This window comes from Chrysemys picta, chromosome 4, assembly GCF_011386835.1.
Source record: "Chrysemys picta bellii isolate R12L10 chromosome 4, ASM1138683v2, whole genome shotgun sequence".
NCBI lineage: Eukaryota > Metazoa > Chordata > Testudines > Emydidae > Chrysemys > Chrysemys picta.
The window spans coordinates 57,797,735-57,817,594 of record NC_088794.1 but is presented as its reverse complement, the minus strand read 5'-3'; the positions used below and the strand labels follow the sequence as shown (position 1 = coordinate 57,817,594).

The 19,860-nt window shown below is 49.2% G+C and overlaps 1 protein-coding gene and 1 long non-coding RNA gene across 2 annotated transcripts in view; one reads left to right on the top strand and one right to left on the bottom strand.

The window, feature by feature from the left end:
* The window catches only part of ALX3 (ALX homeobox 3), a 29,566-nt gene extending 11,457 nt beyond the window's left edge, over nucleotides 1-18,109 (top strand). The window contains exons 2-4 of the mRNA XM_005311570.4: nucleotides 265-578; nucleotides 6,757-6,885; nucleotides 9,934-18,109. Coding sequence (XP_005311627.1) covers nucleotides 265-578; nucleotides 6,757-6,885; nucleotides 9,934-10,251 — 761 coding nt within the window. The 3' untranslated portion in view covers nucleotides 10,252-18,109. The remainder of the gene's footprint in view (nucleotides 1-264; nucleotides 579-6,756; nucleotides 6,886-9,933) is intronic.
* LOC135983042 (uncharacterized) lies at nucleotides 2,911-9,751 on the bottom strand. Its single transcript, XR_010600532.1, has 3 exons — nucleotides 8,546-9,751; nucleotides 5,619-5,741; nucleotides 2,911-5,048 (listed from the first exon to the last, which is right to left on the bottom strand). It is a non-coding gene; the product is annotated as an uncharacterized LOC135983042 (long non-coding RNA).
* Nucleotides 18,110-19,860: the final 1,751 nt, after the last annotated feature.

Here is a 19,860-nt window from a genome sequence, read left to right as displayed (position 1 = left end):
ACAGGGCACAGAGGAGATTTCCCCCCAGAAATACATGCCCTAATCTCTCGGCACCCGCCCCAGACCCGTGGTGCTGTTTCAGTGTTTAATAGGGAACTTGGAAAAACATGTGCTGCATTAATCTATTCAGAGCCACCAGCCAAGCTCCTGGGTCCGGAATAGTTTAGAACATCCATAGAGAGCAATGCTTGAGGGGTGGGGGCAGCAGGCAACAGTATGGCTCTGTGATTGTTTAACCCACTGCTCTGTGTGTTCCCACTGCAGCCAGAGAGAAAAGTGCCAAAGGGCAGGAATACCACCCTGTGCCCACAGACTGCAGAGCCCCACTGGAAGAAGCCCCTGATCTCAGCTGCTCCCCGGCTGCGTCTCTGGGCAGCTTGAGGGAGCACATCTCCCCCGAGCTCGCTGACACCCTGGAGCTATCCAAGAACAAGAACAAGAAGAGGAGGAACAGGACGACCTTCAGCACCTTCCAACTGGAAGAGCTGGAGAAGGTCTTCCAGAAAACCCATTACCCTGATGTGTATGCCAGAGAGCAGCTGGCACTAAGGACGGACCTAACAGAAGCCAGGGTTCAGGTAAGGGAATGAGAGGTGGGCAGGGTCATTTCTGCAAGGTCCTTTCCACAAAGCACAGTGATCTTTGCCTCCCTCCTAATAGTTTCACCTGGGATGTACAAGCCGAGCAGGGGCAGGTCAGGTTGGTACTTGGATTGGAAGATTGCCAAGAGATGCTTACATAGTGTGGGTGTTCCTTCTTCTATCTCCGTAACAAACCCAGCCTGGTGCTATAGGGCATGTGCTGCTGGAGTGCCAGCTTTGGAAAACTGAGGGGCCACAGCCATTTGGGCTCATTAAATATCCCATTGTGTTTTTTTGGCCTAGAGGAGGGTGGTTAATCCCAGCGTCCAGGGCAAATTCCAGTCTGGATAATTACATTCTAACCGATCTTTCTCTAGCAATCATCTCATTTTCTGAAATGGTCGGCGTTGTACAGGACCTATATACAAGTCTGTCTCCCTGAAGTCCGCCTGTGTTTTCAGATGGCTATGAAAGTCATCTTTACTTCTTCTCCTAGAAGGCCAAGAAGCATTCCTGTAGTGTCTGCTGTTAAACTTCTGCCACATTCCACCCCCATAATATCTTTTATTGGACCAATTTCTGGAGCCCATACAGGGTATTGTCAAACAATTACAACCCCATAATCAATGGGGACCACATCCTGAAGGAAATCTTCTCTAAACCCGCTCCTCTGGCTTCAAACCCCGCAGACTCACCAAACTCACTATGGCTAGGTCTATACTACCCGCCTGAATCGGCGGGTAGAAATCAACCTCTCGGGGATCGATTTATCGCGTCCCATCGGGACGCGACAATCGATCCCCGAATCGGCGCTCTAACTCCACCAGCAGAGGTGGTAGTAAGCGCCGCCGACAAAAAGCCGCAGAAGTCGATTTTGCCGCCATCCTCACAATGGGGTAAGTCGGCTGCGATACGTCGAATTCAGCTACGCTATTCACGTAGCTGAATTTGCGTATCTTAAATCGACTCCCCCCTGTAGTGTAGATGTACCCTATCAGAAGCAAGCTTCCCACAGACCAAGATACACCAAGTCAAAGCAGCACTAGACCCTGTCATAACAACAGATGCAAAACCTGCAGACATATCTCTACTGCTGCAATGATAAATCCCCCCTGCTCCCCGATCCCTGGGTCCTTCATATGCCTATCACAACTTGGGGTGTACCTCATCTGTTGCATCAAATGCCTCAACAACTACGTGGATGAAACCAGACAATCACTATGCTCTCGAATGAACTCACACAGAAAAATCATAAAAGACAACACACCCTGTCACCTATGGGTGAATACTTTTCACAAAACGACCACTCTATAGGTGACCTCTCAGTCCTTGTCCTCAAACCTGCACACCACCATCCAAAGACAAGCCTGGGAGCTTACATTCATAACTTTGCAAGATGCTAAAAGTTATGGACACGGAATTTATGTCTCATTACAAAAATCTGTAACTCACTAACCCTCTTTTGTTCTGTGACTGTAGAGGTGTTAATTGCCCACTTCATCTTGAATGGTCTCTTGCAACCTGTTAAATTCTTATGCTTACCAAGCTGTTCCATCTTGTACAGTATTTAGCTGTGATAATTAAATTTCCCAGACCTGAAGAAGAACTCTGTGTGGCTCAAAAGCTTGTCTCTTTCAACAACAAAAGTTCATCCAATAAAGGATGCTACACCTCATCCACCTTGTCTCTCATATATCCTGGGACCAACATGGCTACAACAACTCTGCAAACAAAGTTTAAGCCTTGGCCTTCTTATTCAATGTCTTTCTTTTAATAACAGCACCATCTTGCACTTATATAGCACCTTTCAATCTAGCTAAAGGGTTTCTACCACTGGCATCCCCAGGACGTGCATAGGGACTAGACTGGAGCGGATAACTTATCCCTTCGCTGAATGGAAGGAGACTTCGGCATACAGCTTGGAGCAGTCCAGTCTTTCCCCTGGCACCCCCTTTACATCAGCAGGGTTAACTCTCCCCAGAGGCATTGGCCTGTGGTTTCAGTCTCATGTTGGAAAGCCAGAAAAGTTGGCTTGCAGGAACACCCGCAGGAATGTGCAAAATGAAGTGAGTGCAAGTGATGATCGAAAGCAACAGGAGAAACTGGCGCTCAGAGCTACAAACACACATCTGGACAGGAATCCACGCAGCCTCACCGCTCCGGTTATTAAATATCACTGCAGAGGACGAGCCAGTCTGCAAATGTAATGCTGGGTGAGGAAGAATGTCCCGTCAGCGGAGATGCAGACAGGGAGATGGAACATTCCACTGTGCCTGAGCCAGCGCTCATACGCGGGGACTCCACCAGGATGTACTTTGTCACCCAGCCCGCCACAGCTACAGGGTTCGCTGGAAAGCACATTCTGAGGCGGGATGGGTTCTGGGGAGAAGCTAGTGGTGTCCCCTGGTGGCAGCCTTCATAGGAGACTAAGGAAAGAGTTGAAGCAAGCACTGGAGCCAGTGTTACTCATCTGTGTGATGGAAAGGAGCCTGCGGTTGTTTGGTTTGGGGACAGAATAATAATAATTCCTAGCTTTTATACAGCACTTTTCATCTAGAGACCTCAAAGCACTTTACAGAGGAGGTCAGTATCATTAATCCCATTTGAAAGGTGGGGAAATTGAGGCACAGGGAGGTGAAGTGACTTGCTAGCTCAGGGCAGAAATGGATGTAGAGTTTAAAGGAAAGGGGCATTGTGAGATGGGCATGGGGGGCCAGATCTGAAAGGGCCCAGAATTTGGTCCCAGGGTTTTAGTTTGGCCTGGGCCTTTAGTTTACACAGTTAGGGGCCGGTTAGAAAGTTCTAATCTGGATCTGAGTGGTTCAGGGACACCTGGATCCCAGACTGGGGCTTGGATCCATCTCTAACACCCGGTGCTGCAGCTAGTGATATAAGTGAAGAGTCAGAAAGAGGTCAGCCAAGGAGAGGCCCTCCTAAATACAGACTCAGATTTTAAGCCCAGAAGAGTCCGTTATGACCATCTAGTCTGATCTTCTGCATAGCCAAGGCCAGAGATTGATTCCCTGCATCAAGCCCATATGAAGATAACCACAACGCTATCTTGGGAAATTCCCCTTAATGCAGTTATTTGAGGTGGTACTAAAGTGCTAGCAACCTCAGACAGGCACCTCCTGAGACAGCTCAACTGAAACCTCATAGCATCTCTAAAGCCCACCAGAGACAATGCTGCCAGCCTCTTGGTAGATATCACCAAACTGCAGTCATCTTCTGAGGCTAGCTCCATCACCGGATCCCAGGACAGTGATGCCTGTACCATCAGATGGAGAACCCGCAGCTAGTTCCTCCGCGCAGAGGCTAGACCCCTGTGAATATACTCATTGTTAACATACTGGAGTACATCAGAATAGAAGCAGCTTGGGGAAATCTGAGACCCAGGAATGCATGAATGGAGGTTGTGTGTGTGGTAACCGCCTGTAGGCTGCAGCTATTCATAGGAAGCATCTGACTGAGTTTTCCCATCACTGTGGCTAGGTCTACACTACGGGGGAGGGAGTGAGAGGGGGGTCGACTTAAGATACGCAACTTCAGCTACGTGAATAGCGTTGTGTATTTTAGGTCGACTTACCTGGCTGTGAGGATGGCGGCGAGTCGACAGCTGCCGCACCGCCGTAGACTCTGCTTCCACCTCTTGCCGCGGTGGATTTCCGGAGTCGACAGCAGAGCCATCGGGGATCGATTTTATCACGTCTTCACTAGATGCGATAAGTCGATCCCCAATAGATCGATTGCTACCCGCTGATCCGGCGGGTAGTGAAGACGTGCCCTGTAATTAATTCACCTCTCTGCAAGGGAGTAGCTAGGTGGACAGAAGAATTCTTCCATCAACCTCGTTGCGTCTACAGTGAGGGTCAGATCAAGCTAACTATGTCACATCAGGGGTGACATTTTTTCACCGCCCTGAGCGATGGAACTAGGTGAACTTAATATGTAGGCGTAGACAAGGCCATAATGAGGATATAAAAATAAGTAGTCACCCCAGCAACCTGTGCTCTGTATGTTATGGGAGAGAAAGGAGGTCTTTCCCCTTTCTGCTGTTGTTTCTTAAGGTGATTTCAGTGCCAGTTAAAAGGCAGACACCCCTGGAGACCGAAGTCCTTTTGTTATCCAGAGAGCAGGTACATCAAGCATAAGCTTGCTTCAAACTCCATCTGACAGATGAGCCTCAGCCATGAACTGGAGGGACCAACCCTTCTGCTGTTGTCTCTCCGTGATCCATTCAATCCTGGGCAACTCTGAGACTGCCAACAAGGGGACGAGACAGCGACAGATTCACTAGGGCTCCTTGTGTGCTGTAGACGCCTGTCAACTAGGAACTGGACCGACAGCCAGCAGACACGTCGTGGTAAAGGCTTTCAGGCACTGCCGACCTGCACAGCATCGGATCTGCTGGCCACGAGATGGAGGGCTCCATGCCTCGGTATCAAACCGCTGCTCACAGTGCACGCTCTGAAAGGAACAGTTGACAAAGTGACTCACCAGCCAGTGCGTTGCCTTGTGTCTGGATCTGATGTTGCTGGGTTTTCCCTCTCTGCAGGGCCGGCTCCAGGCACCAGCCCACCAAGCTTGTGCTTGGGGCAGCACCTGGAGGGGGGCGGCGCGGTGCTCCGGCTCCGGCCGCCGGGGAGAGCGGAGCCACAGCGGGCTTGCCGCCCTCCCCCCGGCACTCTGACCGCCGGGGAGAGCGGAGCCCCGTCCGGGCTCGCTGCCGCGCTGGAGGGGGGCCGCGGGAGGCTTTTTTGCCTGGGGTGGCAAAAAAGCCAGAGCCGGCCCTGCCTCTCTGTAGCCTCACTGACCAGCCATTCAGGTCTGCCGGTGGCCCTTGGTCCCGTGACTCAGCCCTCCAGCCAGATCAATTTCTAGTCTCACCCCTTCTGAGTTAAGGGGGAGACCGGTCCAATAAAACAGTCCAGCCGCCTTGTGCCAGGGCTCCAGCCCTACTCTAGGCCCACTATGACCCTTGCCCAGGGCCTTCACCAGGCCTTTCCACGGTGACCTATAGAGACTGGATTCCCCTACCTCTAGCCTGGGTTCCAGCCCAGGCCTCTGTAGCAGATGACTACGATCGGCTTCTTCTGACCTCTTCCTTCTTCCTCAGACTTCTTCCTACTGTGGCCCGTGTCTAGGCCTTTTCCCTCAGCCCTGGGAAGAACAGTAACATAAGACAGACACAATGCAAAAATAGCCCAAACGCATCTCTGGTCTCCCTCCTCTGGGGGGATACTGGATGAGCCATAGCCCTGCTCAGCATCCTCCGGGCAGCGTTTGCAGTAACCCTCTGCCAGCTTTGGCTCCGCAATGCTTCTGGCAGGGAGCTAGTGGGGAGAGATCCATTCACCTCCCTGAGCTTGGCCCTTCTCAACTGGGCTTTTCCCTTGTAAGGCTCCTCTCCTCCACGGTTGGCATGGTTGAGCCCAAAGCTGCTCCTTAAACCCCTTCTTGCCTGGTGTGGGGCTTGTACTCCCCATCACCAACACCACAATGGAACGTAACTTTCTGGGGCTAGCTGGTTTCATCTGGGCTAAGGTAAGATTTGGGCTTAATCCTTTCGTCAGGCCACAAGTGGAAATGTGTTTAGTGGTGTTGTACCAACCCCGAGTGGGGACCAGAAATGAACCCAGGAGACCACCACAGAATCTCGAGCGCCGAATGGTCTCCATAAATGAGAGCAATAGGGATGGGGCAGTCACGGTGCCAGGCGAGGACCAAGGTGCACTGGCAGATGGAAGCTTGCCCAGTGCTCACCCTGCCAGGGCCTTCATCCCCTTGCTAAAATCACATGTACCATATGGACCCATTTATAACTCAGATAGGAACCAATGCATGTGAGTACCCCACATTCCACTGCAGGATCCCCTAAACCCACTTACCAGCCAAAGGAAACTTTGTGCTAATAAAGTGGCAGAGTCTGCTACATCATACCCCATATGCCAGTGGAACCCCCAGACACTGCAGTGCCCTGTAAGGCCCAGCCACACGTCAACATAAGCCCCATATTCCTTGGATGTCTCCAGTCTCCTGCCCCCTGTAAGGTCTTGGTAGGTCTAAATTTGATCACTTTCAGTTGGGTCCCTGCTGGGTCTGACCCTTGGCTGTTTCAGCATCTCTGTGTTGATTGACAGTCTCAGGTCACCTGGGATTTGCACTGTTCCCCCAGGTTTGGTTCCAGAACCGGAGAGCAAAGTGGCGGAAACGGGAACGTTATGGGAAAATCCAGGAGGCGAGAAATCCCTTTGCAGCCACCTACGACATCTCTGTCCTGCCCAGGGCTGAAAACTACCCTCAGGTACTGAGACAGAATCAGGAACAGTGGCCAGACCTCACCCACATCAGAACATGTTGGGCCAAATTAGGATTTCACATTCATGGGCGTAAATCTAGATTAGCTCCCCTCAAGTCAATGCAGTTACTTCAGATCGGCACCATGTAAATGAGAAGACAAGGGAGAATAATGCAGCAGATCAGAGCTACAGCATATTATGCCCCATTTCCAAGCCTTTTGCATCGCTTCACCAGGGAATCTCACACTGCCCCAATAACCCCCTAGGCACCTGGCCCCACAGACCAGAGATAAACACAGTAGAATACCCGATTTGGTGCTGCCTTCACATTCACCCTTCATATTTCTAAGACAGCTGAGAGAAATTTTTCCAGACTACATTTTTTTGCTGAAAAATGCAGATTCAGGTGGACCAAATAATTTTGTATCGAATTCACCAAATTGTTTCAGTCAGAAAAAACAAACAAACCCTTCAGAAAAAGTCAAAACGTTTCATTTCAACATTTTTAAAATGAAATTTCTTTGATGCAAAATGACTTTTTGTTTCGAATTTTAGTTGTATTCATTATTCTAAAAGGTAAAAAAACCAACAACCTCAAAATGAAACAAAATGTTTCATTTGACCCCAAACGATTTTTTAGTTTTGTTTTTCAGTTCAGCCAACTAACCAGTAACAACCACAACAAAGAAATTTGTTACTGGCATTGCTCTATTTTCTAAAGCCCTGGGGATACTTCGCTTGTCCCCCAGTGCTCCTGGCCAGAGTCAACTAAAGAGAATTCTGGCCCCTCTCAGAAATTCCATCCCAGATTTTACACTAACCCCTGTGCATGCTGGAGCAGGACTTTGGGAGTGTGGTCATTTTTCTCTGGAGCCCCAGACAGCGTGGGCATGATCAATTTCACTAGTGACCCCCTAGCTTTCTAGTGCCAAATGCATGTATCCAAACACACCGGAACTCTGGGGCATTGGAAAGACGGTGCTGACTGAGTACTTGGCCACTTAAGACCATTTCTACCATTGAATTTCACTCAGTAATTAGTGGATCCTTTAAGATTTCTGCTCTCTGCCCTCTCAGTAGGTGCCTGATCACACAAAGTTGGTGGGAGTTAAGGGCACTCACAGGTTCGGGTCTTATGTTCCAGGGCAGAAGAATGTGCAGCTCTGGCACTGGGAGTTATGTAGCAAGGAACCCACCGCTCCTCGCAGCTGTTATCCCTGGGGCTCTCCTATGCCTTGGGAACGCCAGACCTCAATTACGTCCATAAATTACGTAACACCTTTTTTGGGGATTTTCGAGACCCACCCAGCCCTTGTAACATTTTGCAAAACTGAAACAAATGAGGAAAATTAAGGACCCATCCACCCCTTACTGTGTGATTTATGGACAGCCCCCTTTCCCTCCGAACAATTTATCGATGGAAAATGCCGTTTCCACAACATTGACATTTTCCTCAGGGACATTTTGTTTTTTGCTGAAATTTTTGGATTTTTTGGTTAAGAAAAACAGAGACAAATTATTTGGGGTCAATTCAACATGAAACAGCATTTCCCTATTGTGGGGCATTGCCTCATGGGAGTTGTAGTTAGAAGGCCTGATGCCCCATGCTCTCCTATGGGCCAGGTTTCCTGGCCAGATGACATCTCTGAAGAAGAGTCAACTCACCCCTGGAGCGCCCCCTCATGGCTGGGAATGGTGTAGCAGTGCTTTTCCCTCTAGCGCCTCTGCCGAGAGTCACTTCAGTCCTGCAGGGTCTGTCTTCTCGCAGCTGTGCCCTCCAGCCAGGTCACATTTTAATTCCACCCTTTCCAGGGGAACAGAAAATTCAACACAGGACAGTCCAATGTCATTACAAAAGGCCTTTGGCTCCCAACTCTGGGCCACGTGGTGTATACACCCTTTTCTCAGGGCTTCCTGGAATCTATATCCCCTTCTCAGGGGCTTCCCCACCTTCCCCAGTGACTGGTGGGGGAAGCCCAAGCCCACTTTCTATGCTGGGTTCCTGTCCAGGGACCCTATCCCAGCAGCCAAAGTCTGCTCCTTCAGACTCCTTGCTGCTGCCTTCTGGAGTTCATCCTACTGTAGCCTGTCAGCTGGCCTCTCCCACAGCCTCTCTAAAGTCACCCTTCGTTCAGGGCAGGCTTCTCCTCAGGAATCCCCCAATAAATCCCAAACTTAAACCAAATTCTGCCCTCCTTGGGCTTGACCTTCCATCCCTCCTAAGTTTCCCTTGCTCAGTTCCTCAGCGGAATGCCTCCCTGGGCTCAACCCCTGGAAGTCCAGATCTCCTGCCCCTTTATCAGGGCTCATCACCAGAGCCTGCTACACCCCTGTGCCTGCTCCATATATCTCTCGGCCTCCTAGCAGGAGGGGATCTCAGGGCCAACTCTTCCCCTCTGGGCTTCCTTCTTGACTCTCCAGTCTCTCCCCACTCGAATCCCAGGGAGTGACGGCACAGTTCTTCCCTCTCACCCTGCTGCCCCTTCTGATCTGGGCTTCCTCTCTTTAGTTACCACCCAGCTCCATCCCCAGCTGGGCTTCATCTTAAATAAGGCCCAGCCCACCCTGCAGGTGCAGCCAGATGGGTTAATTGGCCTTTGAGGCGCACATTAACCCTTTTAAAGCCAGGACGGGGTATACACCCCTGCACAGTCTCCCATGATACCACACTTTCTCCCCACTGGTGGAGTGGTATCATGTGAAATGTAGTCCATCCAGGAGAGACCGGGGTCATCCTCAGACCCAAATGACAAAGCCCAAGAGGCAATGCACCCCACATGGGAATACAGTTTAATGTTGAATGGACTCATTTTGACACTTCCGACTCGAAATTTCAATGGTCGTTAGGAAAACGGAAATAGAACATTTCATTTGGGGTCAGTTCAAGATTAAATTGGGATGTTGAACAGAGGAATTCCCCCGCCCCGGGATGGAAATTCTGATTTGCACTCAGCTGCATGCCACTCCTGCAGCAGGAATGCAGGAAGGACAGCGCTCCCTCCTGACCAGTAGCTGCTAACCCAGCCTCATCTGTCTGTTTTCCCTTGTTTCAGCTGCAGAATAACCTGTGGCCGAGCGCAGGATCAGGGAGCCCTGCAGGCCCCTGCCTCATGCCCCCCGAGAGCATCCCTTCCCCCTGTGTGTCTCCATACCCACATTCCCATGGGAACATTGCTGGATTCATGGGCATCCCTGGTTCTCCCAACCACCACCCTGGGATCAACAACCTGTACTCCATCCACGGCTTCCCCCCTTCCCTCAGCAGCCACAGCTTTGAGCCCCCGCCGGACAACGACTACAAGTCCCCGGGCCTGGTCACGCTGAGAATGAAATCCAAAGAGCCAGCCAGCCTGCTTAACTGGACCACGTGATCACCCTGGAAGGAGCTGGGCTGAGGACACAACCCACCCAGCAGGTGGTTGGCAGCTCTTTGAAGCCAACTTTTCACAAGGGGTAGAGAGAGCTCCCAGCCTGTGCTTTTCCTTTCCCTTCAGCCTCCCTGCACTCCACACCCAGCTGCTGGCACCTCAGACAGGATCCCAGGGTTGATGAGAACTGAGGAGCACAGCGGCCATCTTCCTCCTTGTCTTGGCGCTGAGATGTTGGAGCCAGCCCCCACGAGATTTCTGCGGAGGCTGGAAATCTCTTATTCCAACCCTGATTCCTTCCTTCCAGAATCCCTCAAGCTTGCTCTGCAATGGGATTTTTTTTGTGCCACACTTCCCACCGGGGCTGCCTCCAGGGGGAGCCAAAAGCCAACTGCAGGAGCCCTGGTGTAGACAAGACCTTATCACTGTGTTGCGTAGACCTTCTCTGTTAGGGTAAAATGTCGGTGGGCCGGAGAGCCCTACCTGCGCTGTGGCCACCATTGGTGGGGCTGAGACACTGGTAGCAATGATGAGACATTGTAGGGGGTGGAAACATCCAGTGCAGACCCACACATCTATCCGCGGGGAAAAGGGACCAGGAATGGCACAGTCAGCTGCCCCCTTAGCTCCCACCCAACCCAATCTCCCCTTCTCCTGCCAGAGCCTGGGCAGGAGAAGCCACCTGAGATTCTCCTCCCATAATCCACTGCACTGTGGCACTTCTGCAAAGCCCTGACTCCCCTCCTGCAAGCGCTTCTGTGGGCAGAGACAGGGTGGGGGTGGGGAAGGAGAGAGGCAAAAGCTGACGGGGGGTCATGATCCCCCATTTACCATGGAATTGTGGAGTCCGCTGCTATTCACATTTACTGAGCTGTGCTCTGCTACCTGTGCCTGGTCTCAGCAAGAGGGGAAGGGGCTCCCAAGTATAACCTCACCAAAGGCCCCTACAAAAATATATCCAGCCCAGGAAGGAGAGGAGGAGAGCAGAGCCTCGTCGTGTGTGCAGGGCTGGATGGGGGATTTTCTCCCAAACTGCAGCTGCTTTAGATGGAGATTAGACATCATCTTCCTTATTATAATGGTTTCCCTTTGGTCTGAGCCATTAGCCAGCACCTGAGGCCTTGCTGGGTAAGGGTTGTTTCCAATAAGAGGAAAAACTGATGCTACGAGTCAGTTATATTCTTTAGTGCAATCCTGTTTGCTTACTAAGAATGCACAGACCCCTGTTCTCCTGAACACTGCAGGAACAAACAGCAGCAGGCAATGTTCCTTGCTCAGAATTTCCACACCTGCCCCTCCAGCCAGCACTCTGCCCAAAAGCTGTCCTCTCTCTCAGCTTTCTCCCAGGGCCACACTCCTATTGTGCCGCTCGCCGTCTGCTCATCTTCTCCCTGCTTTCTCATTCCTTTCACATACATGCAGCTGTGACCAACATCAATGTCCCAGCCCCTGTGCTTGCAATCAGTCTTCAGGGAAACCCCTCAGCTGTGTGGCTTAGCTCAGGCCTTGCCATGCTGGTCAGTGCCTTAAGCAGTGGCTTCTATTGCTTCAGCTATCACTAAACAAAGGGTATTTAATTGCTCCCTCTATTAGCCTGAACAGAAGGTAGCTACATACCCATTGGCTTCAAGGAGGTCCGTGATTGCCCACGGATCAAAGACATGCTTCCTGGCAGCCACCAACACAACAATAATAAAAATGCAATGGGAAAGCTAAGGGTGTGCCTACACTACAGCTGCTACAATGGCAGAGCTACAGTGCTCCAGTTGTGCGCCTGTAGCACCATAACGTAAACACTTCCTACATCAGTGTTGATGTAGTTAATCTACCTCTCTGCGAGGCAGTAGCTAGCTAGGTTGACAGCAGAATCCTTCCATTGACCTAGCTGTGTCTACACTGGGGGTTAGGTGAACTTAGTTGATTGAGTTGGTGTTGGTCCTCCTTTGAGCAGGGGGTTGGACTAGATGACCTCCTGAGGCCCCTTCCAACCCTAATCTTCTATGATTCTATGAACTACGTCAGGGCATGAACTATTTCACAGCCCTGAGAGACACAGCTAGGTCGACCTAAGTTTTATGTGTAGACAAGGCCTAAAACAACCCACTGGGAGGGGAAATGCTAACATGGTGCATTGGTTAAGGCACGTGCATTCTAGGCGGTTCCTGGAGTAAGATTCCAGTAAGATTCACCCCACTGGGGACACTTCACTGTATTATCAGAACAGGAGCCTTTTTCGTGTCTGGAGCAGTTTGCCACCACAACCCTCGGAAGGGACACCCCAGAAACCATCCCCGACTAATCATCCGTCCCCAGGGGAGCCAACAGCTTTGGAGCAGGCACGGCGGAACCACTGCAGAAACAGCCTATGAAATCACAAACCCTTACTACAGAAGTTCACAAAAGTCTGGTTACTTTACAGAGAGAAGAACTGGGTTAGAGGTTCTAGCACAGCGATGGGGCACAGGGCACAGTTTACTTCTAGATTACAAGCCCAGAAGGGCCCATTATCTATTCTAGATCATTTTGTTTGACCTCCTGAATAACACAGTCATCGACTCCTGGCACAGCCAGTGACTCACTATGTGGTCTTGGATAAGTCACTTAAAGGTAACCTCCAAAAAGGAAAAATGAGTTTCAGCCTTTTATGTTTTTTGTGAGGGGCTTTGATCTAACAGTGGGTTTTTTAAATTATTTCCCCCCAATTTCTACTTTATTTTGTTTTATTAGAACTCATAATCAAATTTTAGTTTACAAAGATTGTTTCGCAGAAAAATGGCTTTTTGATTGAAACTGAAAAATTTTCAAAAAAAATGTGTGACAGCAAATGGTTTAGTCAAAAATTTTCACGGGAAAAAATTTAATTTCCAACCCAAATCTTTACATGAGAAGTATCAGAAATGCCAAGTTTTGCTGGGAGTCTCCTTGGAGTACTCAGAGATTAGACTGAAAGTGCTCTCAGCCCTTAATTCTGAATCTTTCACAAGAGTTTTCTCCCAACTGTTTCTTAGGTGTTTGAGGTAAACATGCATGATTACATGCGTCTGACGAAGTGGGTATTCACCCACGAACGCTTATGCTCCAAAACATCTGTTAGTCTTAAAGGTGCCACAGGACTCTCTGTTGCTTTTTACAGCTCCAGACTAACATGGCTACGCCTCTGATACTTGAGGTAAACATGTATCACTAAAAGCACAATGTTAAGCAGTCTGAATAAAATCGCTCCTTCTCTCACTTGTAATTCATAGATTCCAAAGACAGATGGGCCACTGTGATAATCTAGTCAGACCTCCTATAAAACTAGAGGCTAGAGAACTTCTCAAAATAATTCCTAGAGCAGATCTTCTAGAAAAATATCCAATCTTTATTTAAAAATTGTCTGATGAAGAATCCACCATGACCCTTGGTAAATTATTCCAATGATACATTTTTAACACTGAGAGAAAGTAATGCCTTATCTCCAGCCTGAATTTGTCTACCTTCAAATTCCAGCCATCGGATCATGTTAGACCTTTCTCTGCTAGATTGAAGAGCCCATTATTAAATATTTTCCCCCCATGCAGGTGCTTATAAACTGTCATCAAGTCAGCCCTTAACCTTCTCTTTGTTAAGCTAAACAGATTGAGCTCTTTGTGTCTATCACTATTAGGCAGGTTTTCTAATCCTTTCGTCATTCTCGCGGCTCTTCTCTGAACTGTTTCCAATTTATCAACATCCTTCTTGAATTGTGGGCACCAGACCTGGACACAGGATCCCAGCGGTGCCATTCACAGAGGTGAAATAACCTCTCTGCTCCTACTTGAGATTCCCCTGTTTGTGCATCCCAGGATGGCATTAGCACTTTCGGCCACAGCATTACACTGTGTGCTCATGTTCACCCCGACCCCCAAAGCTTTTTCAGTCACTGCTTCCCAGGGTAGAGCCCCCTATCCTATATCTATGGCCCACATTCTTTGTTCCTAGACGGATACATTTACATTTAGCCATATTAAAACTCATATTGTTTGCTTGTTTGTTCCCAGCTTACCAAACAATCCAGGTCGCTCTGTATCAGTGGCCTGTCCACTTCCTTATTTACCCCTCCCCCAATTTTTGTGTCATCTGCAAACATGATCAGTGATGATTTTATGTTTTCTTCCAGGTCATTGATAAAAAAGTGTTAAACTGCATAGGGAAAAGAACCGATCCCTGAGGGAACCCACTAGAAACACATCTTTTTCGACAATCATTCACCGTTTGCAGTTACATTTTGAGACCTATCAGTTAGCCAGCTTTTAACCTATTCAACATGTGCCATGTTAATTTTATGTATGCAGTGTTGTTGTAGTCATGTCAGTCCCAGGATTTTAGAGAGACAAGATGGATGAAATAATATCTTTTATTGGTGAGACCAACTGAAGTCCAATAAGAGATCCCCTCACCCACCTTGTCTCATATTAATTTTATATCTTTTTAGTTGTTGTGTGGTACCACGTCAAATGCCTTACAGAACTCTCACATATGAGATCAACCAAACTTGTAATCTCATCCAAAGGAGATATTTGCATTAATAGATTGCCCTCCTTTAATTTTTTATTAATCGAGTCTCATATCAGCAACTTCATTATCTTGCCCAGGATCTACGTCATGCTGATATGCCTATAATTATCCAGGTCATTTTTTTTTTAAATTGGCACAATGTTAAGGCTTTCTTCCCATCTTCTGGAACTTCCCCAAAACTTATTGAAAATCAACACTAACGGTCCTGCAAGCTCCTCAGCCAGCTCTTTTCAAATTCTTGGATGCAAGTTATCTGGGCCTGCTGATTTAAAAATGTCTAATTTTAATAGCTGTTGTTTAGCATCCTTATGAGATACCAGTGGAATGGAAAGAGTGTTATCATGTGATGCAGCTACATCATCTCTTTCTTTTCCCAAATACAGAACAGAAATATTTATTCAACACTTCTGTCTTTCCTGATAATCAGATTTCTCTCCCTTGTCACCACCAGTTCTCTAGTCATCCATGGAGACTTCCAGGAAAAACAGGGAAATGTAAAAAACAAAGCAACTGCTCTCCCCTTTTTAGGGAGCCTTCCAGGCTTCTTTATAAAGAAACAAAAAGCAGGTACAAACCTAACGTATTTTTCCTTTAACCTCACCATGCCTCTGTTTTCCCCATTTTATAGATTGGGGAACTAAGCTGTCACAAGGTTAATAAATATTTGTAAAGTTATTATTCATAATAATGGTTTATATTACAGTAGCACCTCAAGGCTCAGGATAAGATCTGGGCCCAATTGTGCTAGGCACTGCACATAGTGAGAGACAGCACTTTGCCCCCTAAGAGAAGAAGTATTATTGTTGCCATGTTGTGTCCACCTTATGGTTGGAATTTTCAGTGGGGCCTAAGGGAGTTAGGCACCTAAACACCATTGATTTTCAGTGGGAGTGGGGCTACTTTTTTCTTTAAATCCCTTTGAAAAGCCCATTCTAAGTGACTTACCTAAGGCCACTCAGGGATGTAAACCCAGACCTCTTGAGTACAAACCCTGGGCACTATTCACCAGCCCAAGCTTCCTTGCCAAAAAGTGCTTTTTGATCCTCAGATGGAAAAGTCACACTATTATCCTGTTGTGGGTTTTGTAATTGTTGGTGCCTGTATGTTCTTGACAGGATTGAAATATCCACTGGGAAGCCATTCTCATGGCACTTCCAGCCTACCCCAAACCAGAGAGCACTAAACAACTCGTGAGAACGTCCGGCGCTAATAGATTCTGAGCGCAGAGAGGTCTGGAGAGGTGGGGAGCTGGGAGGAACAGTTGAACTCTCAGAGGCTTCTTACCCGTGCTGCAAAATTCAGAGCTGGCTCAGGCCTTCCTCATGGATGTGGGAGCGTGGGCTGGTGAGCAGCAGGAGACAAAGAAAAGCATCTCAACCGATTCTGTCTCCTCCAAACCCTTGAGGTGGCAGAAGGAGGCACAGAACCTGCATGGAGATGCATGCAGACCCTACGTAGGTGCAAGGACCTGCTGCCTGGGAGCATCTCATTGCAAGACTGGAGTCTCGATCTGGAAATCTCATCAGAGGAGCCTCCCTTACCTCATTTTTAGTGCTTCCTCTGCTTCTGGTCAGGTCAGGAATGCCAGCACAAACAGTCTTTGTGGCCACAGTCCAGCACCGCTCTTCCAGGCAGCATGAAAATGACAAAAAGCAGTGGAGGAGACAGTTAGTCAAACTCTTTGGAACTTCTGGAGAGGTTTGGTTTGGATTTGGAGCAAAGGCTCTGGCAGATCTTCGGCAGGAAAGCGCAGACCAGTGTTCAGGAATGGGAATCAGGACTCCTGGGTTCTTTCCTGTTGTCTGGCCTTGTCACTGCTCTGTGCCTCATTTTCCCCACTTGGGCCAGGAGGATTGTAACAATGTCCTACCTCCTCTGGGGGGCTGGGAGGGTTATTTTGCCAGTAAGTGTCTAATATTATCATTGCATCCAAAGTAGTTTGCCAGCCCCTCTGTCCCTCAGTGTAACCTGAAGCAAGCCGAGCTTGGGAACCTTCTGAGCCCATTCTTGCTTTGAAAAAAACCCTTGGTCTTTCGGATTTATTGATGTATTGATTTCCCTAGTTCTCGGATCCAGAAATTGAGAAGGATCCAGGCCATGACACATGACCCTGGATTTCAGCTTCCGATTTCCAACCCCAGAAGTTTGGGGGTACTCAGCCCCAGATGTTTGGTTGGAGCTCACCTCTACCTGGGAATACCAGGGTACTGACCAAAGAGAGACCCTTCCAACTAGACAGAGCGGTCTCTGTGAAATTATATCATATATGGACATGCCATGCTGGAAGTATGTCTACACTAGAAATGCTACAGCAGCGCTGCAGTAGTGTAGACCCTACAGGAATGGCAGAGGTTTCCTACCGCTGTAGTAAATCCATCTCTCTGAGAGGCAGGCACTGAATTCTTCCATTCACCTAGCACTGTCTGAGCTGGGGTTTACTTTAGCTTAGCTTAACTGCATCTCTCGGGATGTCTGTGAATTTTTCACACCCTTGAGTGATGTAGTTAGGTCAACTTAAGTTTTAGGTGTAGACCAGGCCTCAGAGCAATCTCAGGACACAAGCCAGAAGGAGCGCTCCCAATGACACTGTGGGTTATCCTATATTATGGCCTATAGACGGCCCCTTACAGAAGACAGCAACATTCTCTAAACAGGAGATCTCTTATAAGAGATGTAAAGTCTCTATATGGGAGACAGTTCTAGTTTCTATAGGGGAGACCCATATAGGAGACCCCCTACTATAGATAGGCATACTGTCTATGCTGGACATCTATATAGGAGAGCCCATATAGTAAGCACTATGCTGGAGATGGTCATATTCTGCATAGAAAATTGCCCAAACTCTCAATACTGGAGATTCAATTCGGTAGATACAACAGATCCCATAAAGGAAACCTCAGATGGGAGCTGCTGGCTTTACTTTCTATACAGGTCTGTGTCTTTTACTTTTCAGACAACAAACATAATACGAAGACAGAGCACAAGCCCAGCTGGGTCCCAAACAACCACGTTTACTATCTATACACACATATGCAAGGCCTGGCTCCAGACACGCCACTGCTCTGGCTGGCTTCTGCAGGCTTCTCACCCAGAACATGGTGAGCACCACTAAATAGGCTTACAGCAAGAGCATTAAAACCCTTTGGTAACCTCAAGGCTGATGCATCCCAGTACCCGCCATCTATTATCTAAAACTTTGGGTAGCAACCCCATCCCCACAGAGATGGGGCTTGGAATCCAAATCCCCCCTGGCACGGGCTCGTCCGCTGCAAACCCATTTTGTACCGATACATCTGCAAAGATTTTGCGATTCATTTATAAACAATAAAACACATTTTCAATGAGTTCTTTATGGCTCCCGCAGCGCTATAAAAGGCAGCAGCGGCGCTCGATTGCCCCACAGCTGGGGAATGTTTCTGAGCGAGCCGGAGATCAGGGCGCAGGGTTTCCATGGCGTGATTAAGTGCTTGGCTCTCCTGACACCTCATCTAGAGGAGGTCTCTGCGTTCACACTCAGCCTCTCCCGGCACCCGGCTCCCTTTGCAGGCGCACGTTCAGCTAGGCCGGCCTTGTCGTCTCCGGTGAAAAACGGGCCCTGGGAGTCTCCAGCCGGAGGTGTCGATGGGGCAGGCGTTTGTAGAGGACATGGGGGTTCTGCCACAGCCCTGTCTGCACTGGTCTGCGCTGCTGGAACTGCTCCAGAGGTTTGAGAAAAAAGAAGCCAGCGTAGACTCAGCCTGAGAGTGTCTGCCCCTAGCCCTTCGCGTATCACCCTGTTGTAGCGTTTACGGCCAGAGGGCCAACCAAATCAACTAGTCTGATGGCCTGTAAATCACAGGCTGCTCACACACTAAATCCAACAACCGAAACTAGACCGAAGTGTCATAGCCCACAGGAGACTAACCTGTTCCGTGCTGCAGGCAGAGCATAGGAGAAGCACCAGTGCCCGTGGCCCCCTGCAATGGCAGGGAATTGATTAAAAGAGAGAGACCCAAATAATCCCAGCGTGTGACCCGTCCCCACACGCTGCAGAGGAAGGCAAAACCCCCCCAACCCAAGGTCACTGCCAATCTGAAAATTCCTTCCCCACCCTGCACATGGCTCCAATTTATGTCGCCCACCCCGCAGCGTCTCCTGGGTCCACCCTGCACTCTGAGCACAATGAGGAACAGGCACGGCCTGGCTTTGCTTGGGGCGGGGTCACACTGCAGAGGGATGGCGCCAGGGCTTCATACTGCGGGAGCATGTTACTGAAGGTGGAGGGGAAAACACACAGCCTCAGAGGGGGTGTTCCCACTAGAGTGGGATGAACCCCCTCATTTGGGCCCCATTTGGGACTGTTGAATTGCTCGCCTGCTGATGCTGATCTTCGCAGCGTGTTTGTGGTTCCCTGGATCAGGCAACTATCACATTCCCTGCTGGTGTGTCTCTTCCCTGATTGCATGACTCCCGAAGAGCTGTCAAGCTGCCCTGGCAAATACTCCTGCAGGTACGTCCCTCATGAATCCGGGTGCCAACAATTCCTTTGAGGAAACTGGCATGCTCTCACAAGGGCGTTCTCTTGCCACGCACTTTCTCGGAGGGCCGGGGCAGTCATCTGTGGGCACATGCACGGAAAGGAAAGCAAAGGAGCTGATGCAAACGAGTCTGTTTTATCTGAGGGAATGTTCCTGGGGGCTGCTCACCCGTCTCTGATCCTGGCTGAGGACCAGCAAACTTGTTTCATAGCATCATGTGTTCCACACAAATGCTGGCTCCGCTTTGGATATAGAAGAGACTGTGGAGCAGAGATGGGGAAAGCGGCATTGTCTCATGAAAACCCCGGGGCTACAATGGGCTCCACTGATTCCCACCAGCTGAGGGTCTGGCCTTCAGTCCCTTTCCCTGCTTTAGGGTCCCCATCTATGGCAGCTCAGCTTGTCACGGGTCCTCTGTCCCCAACCCACAGCGCAGCCTGACCCTTAGCTAGAGAGAGGAGTGCAGGTTATGTTAAATGGAGTCACCATGCAAAGCACCAGGGGGATCAGTTACAGAGGACAGGAATTGGTGAACTCTGATCTAGCGCCCAGAATATTA